Consider the following 17,308-nt stretch of genomic DNA (forward strand, 5'->3'; position numbering starts at 1 on the left):
AGTTTCTACATCATTTTCCTACACATTTATTCACCATGGTCTCCAACCTGCAAGTTGGGCTTTAAGCTCTGATGTTCTTGCAATTGCACATGGTGGGTGTGCCGTTGGTTACATTTTACATTCCCAAAATGGCAAACAGCATGTACCATTTAGATGTGGGATCATAGACTGTAAAAATAAGTGGGATTGCCGTTATTATTCTGGTTTTAGGTGCATTCTTAGGACATGTATACAGCGTTTTTGGAATATGTGTCTCAGTTGATGTTTTTTTTAATTCTCAGAATATGTCTATACAAAGGAAATGCATGATAGAAAAGAGAAAGACACAAGATTTCTTTCTATTAGCAGAGTTCCTTTTATTTATGAGGCCCATATAAAGCAAAGCACACCGAAAAAAAAAACAACCTCAAAAACGTTCATGTCACGTGCCCATGATGCTCGCACACTCAGACGTGAAAAACAAGGACTGAGATCAACATCACTTTGTGGATAAATCAATTCCAGTCCATAGGAGCGACAAACTTCTAAAGATTAAAAAAAAAAAAACCTAAAACTTTCCACACACTTGTTAACAAAACATCAGAGACAGCTCGTTCTGTCTCATGGAGTAACTCATGCTGTTTCGTGCACTAGAAACTAGAAACATTTTTCTGACGAGGCTCAAAAGTAAACATCTGGATCGGTGAATTGTTGCAACATTCAGCTACAAAAAAAGATTCAAGAAAGTAGGATGATTTAGTGATAGTCCAACTATTAACTGTCGAAAACAAAGCAATCTGGATTTTTAGCTAACAGGCCAAGCCAGGAAAGGCAAGCATGTACGTGCACACACATACATACACGCACACACACACACACTCAGCAGGTTTCTATTCTCTGTTGACAGCTTTACTCCACTGAACCAGAACACACGTACAGCTGCCATGTTACTGCTACTTAAAGAGTAAAGTCCTTGTGCATCTGAAGCTACTGTATGTCACAAGGACAACACTTATAAAGATTGTATAACTTTACGTTTCTAAAACACTTAGAGCTGATGCTTTTTAACACTGTTTGCTACATTTGTAATGACGTAGATTTCAACCTACAATACAAATCCACAACAATGATCCATATGACACATGGTCCAGGATCACTACATTAATGCTATCAAGCTGTTATCCTGCTTTACAGTAGCTATTTTATTTGACAGGTTGTCAAGAGAAGATGATTTGTTGTCAAGCTAGCTGTTGCTGTGTAGGTAAATACCAATACCAATATGTCACAAATGTCACAAACCAATCTTTGGTATGATAAAAGTGCCATCTACACATTTTCTCTTGTATCACCTGATAGTAAACAGTGGTAGGGAGAGACTAGTAGTAAACCATTTTCTGTCCAATGAGGTTCAAATATGAATAATAATTACATAAATCCTGCCCGGAGCTCTCCTTTCATTAGTGATAATCCTGTTAGTGTAAACCCATTTACACACATCTGTGCTTTGACTGTCCTTGGTTGGGAAACGCTGCTGCAGCTGTGCTATTTGTCTCACAAGCAGAGTAAATACTACATTCAAGCCAAAGAAAGACAAGTGGCAAGTTTCAGACCAAATAAAAAAGATAAATGCTGAAGGTACCATCAAAAAGGTGTTAGAACTTAATCTGAACGTGCACTCCATCTCAGGCCATCGCGGGATGAAGCAGCTCTCTTCTAAAGTCGTAAACTTCCCAGTTGTTATTATGCATATTAGTAAGTGCTGAGAAAAACCTGGAGTACGGCATCAGGGAGGGGGACAAACTTTAGATGACAGAGAACTGGATGCCATGTTTGTTGAGACGGTCGATCAGTGTGGTTTTAGCAAAAGCAGCTCCTGGGGTGTACACTCCTCCCCTGGAAAGGAAGGACAAAAAATTAATTGAATACATACAGTATGTTTTAGGAATTTTATCAAATGACATCCAGGGAATTCATCAATGTTAAACCACATTTTTTGGGGGGGCTTAAAAAGAGATATATTTTCATAGAAACTCTGCACAGTATCAATGCTGTAGCAACATTTGTTGCATGATGATCAAATGTAGCTACGCTCAGTCTCACTTCCTAGAAGAGCTTTTATGTTGGTATTTTATTTGACATTACCACATTTTCTGTTTTTAGTCTGTTAAATTAAACAGCATGAACACATTAAATTGCCATCTGGTTTTTCGTAGATTATCAATCATCCAATTCCTGTAGGACGAAGCGTAAATGTCATTTTATATGTACTAACAAAATGGATTGACAAACTTTGTTCTCATAAAACTTAAAGGGTTAGTTCTGATCTTTTGAAGTGGAGCTGTATGAGGTACTTATCCATACTCAGTATATTACATATAGTAGTTGTCGATTGACATGCTTCCAGTTTGGAAAAGCATGCTGGAGTTCAACACCAAAGCTAAGCAATGTACTGCTGTGGATGGGGGGATGTCAACTTTCACTTTTAATCCTCCACATTTCCTAAATAAAATGAATACTTTCACTCCAGTACATTTCTCCTAAGCAGTGTAGTTACTAAAAAAAGGGAAAGAATAGAATGAGAAAGGAAGGGACAGGCAGACAAATAAATGAATGGGAGGTTGGGAAAAATGGATTTTGTTCTTTAAATCCTTTAAGTTATGAAAAAGACCTTAGTTTTTAGCTGTAACATACACTCCATTTTTAAGGCAGTGTGCATGTTACAAATAAATAAACTTCCTAATTCTCCAAATTCTGACCGCTTGCTTTTTTATTAACAGCATTTACTTGTACTTTTACTTTCAATACTTGAGTACACCTATTATAAAATGACTCTCGATACTTTTTATTCACCATCTCATCTTCCACTGCTTAAACTGTTACTGATTTTTTTAGGTGGGACCTTGGGGGCATGATGACTTCCATCTATTGTAGGTAATACACTGACTATGGATAAGTACCCCAAACAACCCCACTTCAAAAAATGTGAGCTACTAAACAAGAGCCTGGAACCAAACACATGGGCTCGACCTGGGAAAGATAAATTCTCTACATGTGTGGCTCAGGTATCAGGTCTCACATTGACTCATCTGGGAAGACTGTTCAAATACACAGAGATTAACTTAACTTGGAGAGGAGCAAAAAAAGAAGTGCAAAGTGACAAGTTGATTTAATAGTTCATGTTGTGTAGACAGTAGATTTGGGGTGTGATAACTCACGTCTTGGGCAGGGCTGTGGGTTCGTTGAGGATCGTTAGAGCAGCCTGTACCATGGCAATGGGCGTGGCCACATATCCACACTCTGAGTAATAACAGACAGACAATTAAATAACCAGTAGACACAACAAGTAAAGGTATTGAGCTGGCAAGACTGAGTACTTAGGATAATCTGCCTCATTTCACATCTTGGACAGAACAGATTTAAGTATCAAATACAACTGGCCTTACACCAAATGACTTTTTCAAGCGATTTCACTACCGCAGGCAAATTGACATTGTTGGAATAAAATCACTGATGTGAACACTGTCAACAAACGACAGCTGCACTCTCCAGAACCCTCCTGGATACTTGCACTTTTTGGCTGACATGTTTGTGAAAAATAATTAGTTATTGTGCTTTATTGAATTCTACAGTTTATATCAGTGAATGAGGCTCAGTGGGTCTCATTCATGAAAAGTGAGTAAATCTGTGTGTAGATTTGCACATAAAAGCCTACTCTACTAAAAACCTACTCCAGATTCAGGAACGCCATGGGAAACTCAGATTTGATCGTAAACACGTGTGTATGATCATGAATGCCAATCCATCGTAAAGTGACAGCGCGCTCCCGGTAATCAGCAATTAGCATAAATCCCTGCCCATGAATAGCCAATGACCACCATATAAGGAGGTGTAGGTGCATCCAGTCGACCTGTCAGTCATGGCGCAAAGAAAGAAAGAGAGAGAAAGAAAAAAGAATTTTTCCGAAGCGGAGATCGAAATAATTTTGGGTGAAGTGGACTTAAGAAAAAACATTTTATTTTCTTCAGTTAGTAGTGGTGTGACAGGGACAGGCAAAGCGAAGGCCTGGAGGGAGGTAACAGATGCTGTTAATGTTGTCTCCGTGGTACAAAGAACCATGTCAGAGGTGAAGCGTAAATGGTTTGACATGAAACTGGAGGCAAAGAAACGCATGAGCACACACAAAAAAAATACAGCGGTCACCAAACACACAGAAGGCACACACAAAAAAAATACAGCGGTCACCAAACACACAGAAGACTCATTTGTGGGGTTTTGAATGAAGTGGGAACGGGAAACCAGAGATGTTTTGTGCATAATGGATAAACTCTAAATCAGTGATGGCTGTCGGAATGTAGAGTTATTTAACATTTATTTTAACAAATGATATGGATAACATATAGCCTACAGCAGTTTTGCATGCATCGTCTTCAAATTATTTGAATCTTAATAGCCTAAAGCTGCTTTATACAACGTAAATTAAACGTTTTTCAAATCAGATTTATTAATTCAAATGATCAAAAAGTCACAAAAAAAAACAAAAAACGTGTTGTCTCAAATAATTCTTTCAGCTGGCGCGTGCTCCTTCGTGGCTCCACCACCTACTGCTCCTGCTGAACCCAGGCACCGAGGCCGAGAGGCTGTGATCCAGCTGTCCTTACGGATATTTTTATTATCATCATTCAACACGTAGAAAGAACGTGTAATCTGCTGAATCGATTTACATAGATAATTCACAATCATGAACCTAATCTGGATCTTAAACCTGCTACTTGCCAACTAATTTAACTAAATGTGTTATATTGTTAATATGTTGTCATGTTTAGATTACGTGTTTCAAAGACATCTGTGTATTGTGTACATAACAGAGCGCAGTACGAGTTAAAATTGTAATTTCCAATAGTGACAAGCAATAATCATGTGCTTTACTAAATTTACACAAGCACTACGAGCAGGAGTAGATTTTGTTAGTAGCTACAAAAAGATCGGAGCTACTAAAATATTGATGAATGAGGACATGCACATAAATTTCCGTCTGCGAACAGTTTACACACAAATTCCTTCTGGTCACGTTTCATGAATGAGACCCATTGTATTTAGATTTGAGTCTTTTCAAAGTTCTCTAGTGTACAAACATGGTTGCTGTTTATATTAATGTACAGATATTATTTCACGTTTTGTTCCTGCTTTCATGGAGGGCTTAAAATATTTCAAGCCAAACTGCTAAAGGGGAAACCTAAGTATCTCTTGCTCACATTGAATTCATGGTCTTGTATTATATTAGGATTTTCAGTTACCTGGTCCCTGAACCAGTGTGCGGATCTTGGCATTAGGTTTTCCCTGGGAGGGGTCCTGTTCCTCTGTGTAGCCCTTTCCGTAGAAAGCAAACTGGAAGGATGAAGCCTCCATCTAATACACACATGGACACACACACACATGACACTTATCAGGAAACAGAGAATCTTCCAAACAAATAAAATATTTATAGGCAATGCCACATGACGTATGCTCAAGCAAACATTCTTTATTCTTTCTTTACAGTCTTTATAAACCATGATTTCTTATTGTGCCTGTGTTTGTAATTTATTCTATGTGATGTCTTGTTAGGGGCCGGGCAGCCTAAGCTGCCAGGACCCTATTGTTTTGCTGCATCTTCTTCTTCTTCTTCTTCTGAGGAAATCATACTTCCCATGCGCGAAAAATCACCAAACTTTGCACAAAGGTCCAGTGCCATGCCAGATTGCCTCAGCTGCAAAAACTGGCCAATAGTCCTGATGGTGGCGCTACAGCAAGCCTCTAACGTTCAAAATTTTGAAAATTCACAACAAATCAACCATATGTGCTACAGATTTGCAACTTTCATCAAACTATAGCCCCAATACTGAAGAAACTTTTGTACATTTAAACCTATTGCAAATTATGAAGTCCATCACTGTTTTTTTCAAAAACTGTAAAACTTCTGAAACCTATCTCCTCCCACAATTTTTGCTCAATTGACACCAAACTTGCTACAGAGCATCTTCAAACTGTCCTACACAAACAACCCACACAGATTTTTGATTTATCGAAAATTGAGCCTACAGTGCATCAAAATGTTTGACTGTAAACGGTATTGTAAACATATACTTGCAAATTCATGCTAAATACATTTTCAATGTTCATTAAAAAAATGACAAAATTTTGGAGTCATGGTAGATGATGTGTTGCAAATTTCAGAATTTTATTTTAAACTGATTTTTTTACAGCATTTTGGATTTCGCTCTCATGCGAACAATTGGAGTCAATGCAAAAATGGCATTTTTAAACATCATTTATGGAGCCAATAAATCATTGTTAAAAACAAATTACCAACATCTCCATGCTGTCTAGATGCAATTTGTGTATTTTCGGATTTTTGTCTTAATAACTGAATTTTTGACAGCCGTTTGAAATCTGCCTTTTCACACTAACAGCTGCTGTCTTGCACACAGGTGACTGGCTTAGTCAATTTGTGAAACTACATGTGACATTTCTGTTTGCCAATTAGCTCAGTGAGATAGAGGATGGTTCCTGGTGTTAAAGATTGTGAGTTCAAGCCTCAGCTCGTGCAACATTTCCATATGAGAAATCTACCCAAACTTTTCATTAAGGTCCAGTCCCAAGCCAGATGTCCTCAACTGGAAACACAAGACAATAGTCCTGATGGTGGCGCTACCGCAAGCCTCTAAATTTCAAAACTTTGAAAATTCATAACAAATCAACCATATGTGCTACAGCTTTGGAACTTTCACTTTGAAATTTGCTTTTCCATGGCATGGATGGCTACTGTCTGGCACCCTGATGCTTGGCTTAGTCAATTTGTGAAGCCACACATGAACTGTCACTTGCCAATTAGCTCAGTGAGATAGAAGACGGACCTCAGTCTCAGAAGTTGTGAGTTCAAGCCTCAGCTAAGGCAGAACGGACATTCTAATGTGAAAGTCCTATGTTCAGGCATCATGCTATGTGGATTAGAGACTACCAAGGTTAAAATAATTATGATCCAGGCAGTTTTGTGGAGAGACAAATACTCTTTATCAACACTTTTCCATTATCCCTTGTCTCTTTTCCCTGTTTATTTGGCTTAGCTATCAGTCAATATGCAGAGGCTATCCAATAGCTACTTTTACATTTTAAAAAATGTTTTCATCTTTGTCACCATGGATAATGTTTAGCTTTAAGCTAGATCAGGCCAGTTTGTTCATAATTGCTCGCAGTTAATGTTATTCTTACTTTCATGTTCTTGAGTTTTTTCTTTCCTTTGTATATTATGAGTCTGATCACTTCAGCCACTCATCCACAATTTGAAGGGTATGCCATAATTATATGATGTAACTTCTATGTTGTGATATGCTTTGTTTTAGTGTGTGTGTTGCTCAGAATTGCCTAATTTTGCCTAAAATTGCCCGGCCCCGACCATTGCTGCGCAGCAGCTATAATCTTTTATTTGGACCCTGAATCTGTAATAAAGTTTTGATTTAGTTAAGCATACTTTACTAACTAAACTAAATTGATTTGTTTACATATGCATGACCAGAACCACCAGAGAGCATTTATGGAATGTATAAACCTGATTCACTTTACCTGCTTTCTCGTTGGTCCAGCCTTGGAGAACACTCCAAAGGAGAAGAACTCTGGGTACTGAGAAGATTAAGTGCAAACAACAGATGATCATAAGCACCAAAACATTTCACAATACATATGTATACTTCTTTGTTTCAATAATAGGTAGAATACTCAGTTTTCATCAGATGTGAAGTGTAAATTGAATTATGTCATGTCATGTTTCTTTACCTTGATGAGCAGGTTGCGTCCAAAACTGAACTTGACTAAGAACCAGAACAACATGCCAGCAAACATCATCTTGATAACGTTGCCAATACCTCCAACTCCTGCATACGCTCCGTACTGAACCTAAAGTCAACAATGACAGATTCTTTTTGTAGCAGAGGCTGTAATATCCACGCTGTGTCCACATTGGTGCCATCTTAGCCTGAAAACACGACTGTTGAGGAAGTGTTGCTGCACATTGTGATGACTCTTGGAAGTAATGAAAAATTGTCAAAAGCCACATCTTATATGAATCACCAAAACATAGACCCATTCAAAAATATAACTGTCCAAAGAAAGAGGAGATGAAATCTAATTTCTATGTCCAATACAAAAAAAGAAAAATATTGGTTAGCAGCATGTCTTTCATTAGTCCTAATTTGTCCAGATAAACATGCCCAGTGGAAAATCCTGGTTAAAACAAGCATTTTCAAAACCAGCTTTGCCCAAAAACCTAAAAGCATAATTGGTCAAATCTAAAATTAGACACATCACCAGAGTCTTCATGATGGGTCTCTATAAGAATAATCTATTAAGAATTTGTTTTACAAATTAATGATTAAAGGAAAATAAATGCAAAAGAAGTGCGAGTAAAGAAAACACAGAAATGAAAGACTGACCGGTTTGGCCTCGTGTTCCTCCACCAGGAAGCGCTGAGTTCTCTTCACAACGGAAGGATCGGAGCCCATGAACGGCACCGTGTACTGCTGGATCTCATTACTGAAGAATAAAGCTCCCCTGCAAATACACACATGAAGAAACATCCTGAGAAAGCACATTTTGAATGACGTGAAAGCATGCATGGCACACTGTAGTACATGTGTCTAAGGGCCAGAATTTTTCTATACAATATATACATTTAGACCTAATTAACCTCTCATTGTTAAATAATTTCACTAATAAGTGTTTGATAATTTCATAAAATATTTAAATATAAAAAAGATCAAGCACAACAAAAAGCTTAATATATGTTTTTTTAGATGCTATGCAATTCAAAGATATTGCCTTTTTTTCCCAAACTGGTTGCAGTTGACTGGATTTGTTTCAGTTATGGAGGTGCTTGGGGCAGATATGTTTTGCAGGCTGTGACATATAGGCATAGAGCAGCTCTGTGCAGGAGTGTGTGTTCAGTCACACCCCATACTTCTTGCCTTGCTTTTGACAACATACAGATCTCTATGGCCTGTACTCTCTCACACAGCTGTAAACATTTTGGCTGCCTGTCCCAGACGCCATGAAATTTTATATTTTAGAAAACAGAATAGAGGCAATGGTCTGGAAACACAAATATTTTTCCATTCTCTAAGTTCTTATTTTTCCATACTTTATCAAGACCTGTAAATTACTAAAATCATACTGTGTAGGAACTCTGAAAGATCCTCATCCAACACGCTCCAAATGTGATAGATGGAGACAAAATCCACAGTGCTTGTTTCTGAGCAAACTTTATCTGAACAGTCTGAGTTAGGCAAAAAATCAAGATGGTATCTTTCTAAGTTGTAGTCTTTTGAGTGTAAAATTTCCCTTTTGTGTTTCTTCAGTGTTTTCGTACTGTTGTTTTAAGACAGACTTAAAAAACTGTAAACCTATCCTCTAAGAACAGGATAAGTTCCAACAACAGCCTTGCATATTAACATACATTCTCAAAAAGGGGATTTCAAATGTGTAGATCAGCCAACATTTTACTCTGAATGTAATCTCGGAATGTTGCTCTGAATGGAAACATACTGTACACTAAATAATATTTATTCACCAAGTTCGCTGAACTGGCTGTGCAAGTACCTTTGACGAAAGGTAAAGGATTTGATTTGTTTTGGAAATAGCTAAAAGGCATTCCTACTCTTCGTACCTGCGTTTAAGCTTCGAGCCAACAGTAGGGAGAGGTTTGTGATTAAACTTCCTCCTGAGACTCTGGAGCTTCTGACCGTCGGCGAAACCGTAGACAGCTGACTGCCACGTGCCATCATGGATGCATCCACCCTGATCGAGGAAGACAGACAGACACACACAGATATATGAGAACATGAGGAGAAAAACATGACAGAGAGCATGAATTAAATGACAAAGGAGAATGTAAACAAGGAGAAAAACAAAACACATTTAAGTGAAGGGTCTAGTTTGTAGGATTTAGTAGCATCTAGTGGTGAGGTTGTAGAACTGTAACTTGTGTACCAAGCATGCAGGAGAACTACTTGGACTTCTAAGTAATGTAGCTACACACCTCCTCTCCTGAACTGACAGTCAGGAAGCTCTCCACTGCAGTCAGCGTACCTGTGGATGAGCACACATACACACATCATGTTGTGGCAGAGGCTAACATGACAATGAATAAATCATGAATAGCAACAGAAAGTGAGCGAGCGAGCGATCAGTGAATATTGTGTGTACTAGGGATAGACCGATATGGATTTTTTAGGGCCGATGCCGATACCGATTTTTTTCCATCACCCTTAGCCGATGACCGATTATGGACTGCCGATTTTCTTGAGCCGATATTTGGAGCCGATACTGCTTTTGCTCCCTCAATTTACATCAAAAAAATGACACAATGACAACAAATATTACAGGTCTCAAGTTTAAAATAAGAAACATTTATTGAACAGTAAAAAATACTAAAACGAGATGGAAAGTTGAGGTAGAACAGGTAGAATATTATTATTATTATTATTATTATACATTCAAATAAAAAAAAAGAGTTCAGTGCTCTTAAATCTTCCAGTAATGTCTTTATAAAATAAACAAATATTTAAGCTGAAGCATAAATAAAACAACAACTACTGTACACAGTAGGATTCAACAGCTTTGTTCAACTTAACCACATACTTTCAAATGGAAAAAAAGTGCCAGGGAAAAATAAATCCGCGAACCCACGCGTGTATCGGCCGATGCCGATACAAGTAAAAAACTCAAATATCAGCCCGATATATCGGCCGGCCGATGTATCGGTCTATCCTTAGTGTGTACGTTTGCAAATGAGTGTGTGCATACCCTTGAACTGGTCCCTGGTGTAGAGGACTCCCATGTCCGCAGGTATGGAGTCAAATCCACAGCTCCCGATGATGTAAACACCTTTGTCAGCTGCCTGGCTGCTGTAGTTCAACTGCATGCCCTCCAGAAACTGCATACACCCAGACAGAAACACAAACACACATGGAAATGTGTAGAAGCACAAATAAAAACACATACACGAGTGCTTTTTAGTCTGCCTGTTAAACAATAAATGGTTACTCTATATTATATACAATTCAACCATTTTTTGGAATTTTATCAAGGATAATTATGAAATTACGGTGAAGTTCTATCCTGAGGTGATGAAGGTGGTGGCTACTGTATGTAGCTTTCAGAGTGCCTTTAGGGACCAAGACGCAGCCTCAGAACACACAGAAACTTCAAGTTAGGCTGTCAGAGTGACATGCTGTATTACACAGACTGGCATCTGACAGTGGGGGAAAACCGCTGTCATGCAGCCAAGTGAGAGATTATTTTGTCTAACAGGCTACAGCAGGCCTGTTCAGTTGGCGGCCCGTGGGCCACATCTGGCCCAGAAGGAACCTACGAGTGGCCCAGCATATATAAATCTACATAAATCTCACACACACCTATATTTCGGCCTGACTGAACTTGTAACTGAGCAGCCCTGGGCTACAGCATGAAACCCAGCATGACTCCCATTTAATTTAATCACACAAGTTCAATGTTAAATCATCTGTAGGATAGATCCATACTATGCCCACTGACAACATGCAGGCACAGACACAAGATTTAAAGTCTTATTTAACAATTTTTAAAGTCAGAAATATAGATATCAAGCAAAATAAATAGTGTATAGAGGTCAGTTACTTAAATGAGTTTCATCTATATTGTTTACATTTTTAAATGTTATATGTTACAAGTTTAGAGGAGTCAGGTCTTTGGGAAAGGAGAGCATTTTTTTTTAACTTTAAAAGGTCCAGTGTGTCAGATTTAGGGGGATTTAGTGGTAACTAAAGTGAGTGTTGCAGATTGCAACCAGCTGAAACTCCTCTGGGTTAGGATTCCTTCAGTGTTCATTATTCAGGAGGTTTTTCCACTGGGAGCCAAATTATCTGCTCTCTTCCTCTCCAAAACAAATGGACGAGGTAAAACCTTGAAAAAACTAAATAAAGCAGTTTCAAAAAAAAAAATTGTGTTTTTACAACACTGCTCGTCGTAGAACTACGTGGGTTAAGCAAAAACGCAAATGGCCCTGTTGAGAGCCAGTGTTTGGTTTGTCTGTTCTGGGCTACTGTAGAAACATGGCGGTGCAACATGTCAGACTTCGTGGATGAGGACCCACTCCTTATGTAGATATAAATGTGCCATTCTAAGGTAAAAAAAAATGCAACAATTCTTATTTTCAGGTGATTAAACACTAAAGAAAACAGTGGTTTTATATCATATTCAATTTCTGCAAATATATCTGCCTAAATCCTACATACTGGATCTTTAATTAACTTTATTTATTAAATTTAAAGCATGTATTGCATTCATAAGTGTAAGATTTAGGTCCCACGACAGGAAAGAGGAAAATTAAAAAACACTGCCCTGTAATGCTCTTACAGTATATGCAGTGATTAATGTTGTGCACACACTATTATAAATAAATACAGCACTATGGGCACATACCTGAGGCTCTCCACTGATGTCGATATGGTGGGCTCCATTCTCCACACAGGCTTTGACCACTGGCTCGCCATAGAACCTGTACTATAATGACCCAAACACACACACAAATAAATTAATACACTTTATTAATTTGTCCTCCTTTCTCTCCTAATTTGCTCAATGGCTGATTCACAATCAGCTTTTTAATGTGCCCCAGAGTTTGACAGATCTGGGAAAAACTGCATTTTCCTACTCTGCACCTTGGGCATGGAATAATCTGCTAAAAGTTCTGAAACTAGAAACTTTTATATCCACTGAAGAATTTAAGGGCATCATAAAGAAAGTGGTGATAGAATCATATGGTTGTTTTTCTTGAGAGGCCGCAGAAATAAATACCTATTCCTCTGTTGTATATGATGTATTTTAATATGTTGTGATTTTGCACTGCTGCTACCTCGGCCAGGTCTCTCTTGAAAAGGAGATTTTTGATCTCAGAGGGTCTTTCTAGTAAAATAAAAGTAAAATGAATAAATAAAACACAGCCACTTCTTTCCACCTATGAAGAAGAAAACTAGCACTTCTGATCACTTTTCTTTTTGATTAGTAAAAGAATAAAACTTGATCAGCCTCCGTTGACTCACACGATTATATGTTTATTCTACACAAATCTGATATTAAAGAAGCAATTGACACAACATGCATCAACACCTTCACCAAGAACTCAAAGAAACTTGCTCTGTCTCAGCTTTTATCTACAATGTCAAAACCAATTTACTCCCTTGCATATTACAGGACAACTGGACATCTCAAGGTCTTTCGCTTATCGTTACTACTGGACAGCCTACTCCTCCACACATGAAGTTGGCTAAGTGTAAAGGTCGTATGAGGCCCCTTAAGTTATGAAACCATGAAAATGCAAAAACATATTTCTTCATTTCTAATTAATTTTTCTGACTCAACCTGCTGCAGCAACGACACATGTGACATGATCCCTCACTGGCTTTCCACACAGACACACTGCAGCTGCAGATTCCAGCTCTCCAAGCAAATCCGGTTAAACTTGTTCCTTGTACTGTCATGCGTTTCATATACACATGTTCAATATTAACTGTAAGTCATATGATTCAAGTGATTCTTATGAGCTGGCATCTACCTGTGGTCTTTAACAGTAATCCTCATTTGTTTAATTTTGTTTCAAGTTACACTGCACAGTCCAACTTGAAGAGTGAGGTACATTCTTCCTTTGAAACACTCCTTGTTCTTGTTCCTGTTCTTTAGACTGTTATGTAAGACGTGGAGTTTATGGAATACTCTGTTGTCTTTTGCACGTTGATAATACCAGATTTATTACATTTTTACTCACACAGGAAAAGCTGAGTGGCTTTGCATTGTCAAGATTAAAAACACTGAAAGTGAAAAGAAAGACAAGACAGTCCATCTGCTTTTGGCTTAAACTGTGGGTCTCTGTTTTAACCAAGCTGGTAAAGTGGAAGAATTTGGCTTAAAACAAGAACCTGAATGATGCACAGGAGGCAAAGCAGTGCTGGAAACCTACTTTCCATTCTGACTTTAACACAATACGGCTTATTGTGTGCTGTAAGTCAGTGGCCTTCATTGTGTAAATGAAGGCTGCTCTGTGTGTGTGAGAGAGAAAGAGACAGAGGAAGAGAGAAACAGAAAAAACAGGGATACGCTGAGCTACACTGATGCCAAAGAGAGATGCCAACATGCCGATGTTGTGAGACCATGAGAGGAAAAAAGTAGTCGGTCATGGATGGGCGCAAGTTTTGTGTGTTAAGGAAACATTATCACAGGCGCACACATTTCTGTGTGACAGTCTACTTACAGGCCCCACGCAGTTGAGGACGATCACAGCCTGTTTGCACATGGCTGCCAGGGAGTCTGGTTCTTCTACATCTGCCACGAGGATGTCCACCTCTGACCTCAGCTCAGGCTTACCTACACGCACACGCGCACGCGCGCGTGCACACACACACACACACACACACACACACACACACACACACACACACACACACACACTTTGTAAGGGTGGGTGCTGTAGCTTATTTCAATACAAATGTTTGGAATACAATTCTCCCACAACAGTCTTCATGGTTCACACAATTAAAGATATTCATGATTCCCAGGTTTGAATGTGTGTACACTGTAAATAAAGGAGGAACAACCCACAACAGGCTACAAGTGCACAGATGAAATTTCTTGTTTTTGAACTTTCATACCTTTTTAAATGTACTTTAGATGCTAATGATTAGACATCTACATAAGGACGGAATGTGCAAAAACTATATAAGCTGTTTTTAAATGTGCCACTGTAACTGTTTGGGGCACATTTCTGTTTCAAACTTTTAAGTGTTGACTGAACAAATAGACTAGCTAACTTGCCAGGCTGTGTGTGCTGTAATGGACGAGGATTGTACAGTGAGCAGGTTTGTTCCGTCAGCTGTTGCACACTCCCTGAGGAGAAAGCCGCAGAGGAGGGGACAACAGAATAACTATCTAATCCTCTGGAAACTCACATTACTATCATGACAGCAGAATAGCTCCCTGGTCTTGATCGAGGGATGGACTTTATTTTCCATGTTTAGAGCGTTGCATGGATACAAATCGTAAACCTGGAAAATTACAGGCATACTAAATACATGTATGCTGCTATTCAGTAAACATTTCTTTAAAATTCCACAAATAATTGCATTTGGGGGAATTATATTTCTATTTCTGTTAGAGCTGAAATGATAAGTCAATTAACTGATTAGTCAATGAACAGATAAATGAATTGTATTTTTATATTTGATTAACCATTTAAGTTGTTTATGAAGCAAAAGGCAAAAGGTTTACAGGATAAAGTTTTTAAAAAGGCAGAACTTCCTGTTTTTCTCCATTTTGTGCAACTGTAACCTCGATATTTTTGACTTTTGGGCTTTTGGTGAATGTGGACTCTGATGAGGGTAATTGTGATGGGCACTCTCTGCCATTTTCTTCCATGAAATAGATATTAATATTAATAATAATAATACTGTTTATATAGCACCTTAAAAGAGTTTACAAAGTGCTTTGACAATCAAAACAAAGCAGAAGCAAGAAACCCCAGAGGCAATATGTCAATAGAAACTAAACTATAATGCTGAAACAAGGCCAAACAAAAATACAGATAAAATTAAACAAGAGATCAGATGCAAAAACCTATTGCAAAGAAGACAGATGAGAAATAACGATAAAAATAAAAAAAATATACCAATAAAAGTAAATACAATAAAAGAATAAAAGCATCAAAACAAATCATTATTGCAGGATCAAGATAGAATAAGAAGATAATAAAAAAGATAAGAGCCAAGTCTATAAAAATGGGTTTTAATAGGTGATTTAAAAGAAGTGACAGATTCTGTGAACCTTCTCTCCTCTGGCAAGCCCTTCAAAACTCAAGGAGCCCTAAATTAGCTAGATAGAAAATAAATTCATTTAAAAAAACATGTACAGATTGTTAGTAAAATATAATAAAACTAATCATTAGTTGCAGACCTAATTTCTGTCTTTGGAATAGTCAAATGAAATGTATGCTGTTCAGAGAAAGCTGATTACAAAAGACTACGTCAACTAAAACTTGGTTGGTTAATCATTTACAGTATCAGGTAGAGATATCAACCATTTGGTGCTTACAGTTTCAGCAAGGCACAGTTTCCTGCTACAGTACATGTTCAAGTTCATGACTTTGGCTAGATTAAGTTAGCAAATATAGACAACAGGGGTGGGGCAGTATTTTTGTGTACTAATATTGTAAGTATTGATTTTTTAAATATAAAATATTGATATTACAAATACAGATGAATCTTTTGGTGGCCTGTGAGAATAAACTCACACAAACTGCTGCACTAAAAATGTTTTGCTGTGAGATGAACAGGCTGAAAACTTTATCTTTTAGATAAAAGCAGATTTTAAAAAAGTTATCCTTTGGGGACATAATTTGCATAAAATTTAACAGAGTAAAAGATTGATTGCATAATTATTTTAATGATGTGATTACATTATCAATTGCAACCAACAACAATAGCAGTTATTTAATTTATATGGTCAACTTTTGTTGCAACATCGCTTGTACTTTGGAGTTCAATCACATCTTAAGGGTAAAAGTGTTAAACTGATTACTATCAGCAGGTCCAACGTGGATAGATTAGTCATCCTGAGTCGGGGTTAAGCAATTTCCCTTTGCCTCAGAAACCCATGGTATGCTTGTACAATCAGTACAATCAACTACAGTATCCTTTCATTTAACTTCACCTCTGTTGAACAGATTAATTGTGAAGCTGTCCCTGCTTCAGCACGCACAACTAATGCAATTGTTGAGATACATACTGAGGACTCCGGCGGCCTGCTCCAGAACTTTTTCTAGCTTCTGCTTGCTCCTGCCTGCCACGGCCCACTTCAGGTTCCCTTTCGGACCCTCGGATACAGTCCGAGCCACCTCCTCCACCACAAACTGTCCCGTGAACCCGGAGGCTCCGAAGATAACCAGGTGGTACGGCCTGCTGGATGATGTCTCAATACGCGCCATTGTGACAGCACACAAGCTGGGGGAGCTCACTCACTGCGATACCTTCACCTCTGACGGACTGACAGGACTGCTGCATGCAGCTCTGACAGCGCTTCTTTGTCTACTTCCGTAGCAACATTATGCTAATATGCTAACAGATTTTAACAACAGCGGTAGTTTCTTTATCTTCCCAAACAATTGCATATAAAGAAAGTATGTTACGTTAAGAGTGTAACTGTGAGCAAATAATAGATTTATACAGTAATGCGCAAGCTTTACCAAACGTCTTTTTTTTTAGATTTACATGTTAGC

General features: G+C 38.1%; 1 protein-coding gene across 1 annotated transcript; it reads right to left on the bottom strand.

Moving 5' to 3' along the window:
- Positions 1-331: 331 nt before the first annotated feature.
- LOC126406094 (saccharopine dehydrogenase-like oxidoreductase) lies at positions 332-17,228 on the bottom strand. Its single transcript, XM_050070295.1, has 12 exons — positions 16,819-17,228; positions 14,294-14,406; positions 12,469-12,549; positions 10,813-10,942; positions 10,046-10,095; positions 9,674-9,804; positions 8,445-8,562; positions 7,789-7,908; positions 7,579-7,635; positions 5,274-5,385; positions 3,195-3,276; positions 332-1,872 (listed from the first exon to the last, which is right to left on the bottom strand). Exons 1-12 carry the CDS (start codon positions 17,015-17,017, stop codon positions 1,782-1,784), a joined length of 1,284 nt encoding a protein of 427 aa, XP_049926252.1. The 5' UTR covers positions 17,018-17,228; the 3' UTR covers positions 332-1,781.
- Positions 17,229-17,308: the final 80 nt, after the last annotated feature.

The sequence above is a fragment of the Epinephelus moara genome, chromosome 1 (genome assembly GCF_006386435.1).
Source record: "Epinephelus moara isolate mb chromosome 1, YSFRI_EMoa_1.0, whole genome shotgun sequence".
Classification (NCBI taxonomy): domain Eukaryota; kingdom Metazoa; phylum Chordata; class Actinopteri; order Perciformes; family Serranidae; genus Epinephelus; species Epinephelus moara.

Bases quoted from the DNA above. Each gene is read 5' to 3' on its own strand.
- LOC126406094 (XM_050070295.1), bottom strand. From the start codon at position 17,017: ATGGCGCGTATTGAGACATCATCCAGCAGGCCGTACCACCTGGTTATC. The intron at 7,909-8,444 runs GTCAGTCTTTCA...TGTTGACTTTAG, and splicing joins AGGAACACGAGGCCAAACCG to GTTCAGTACGGAGCGTATGC. The intron at 3,277-5,273 runs GTAACTGAAAAT...GTTATTACTCAG, and splicing joins CACACTGGTTCAGGGACCAG to AGTGTGGATATGTGGCCACG.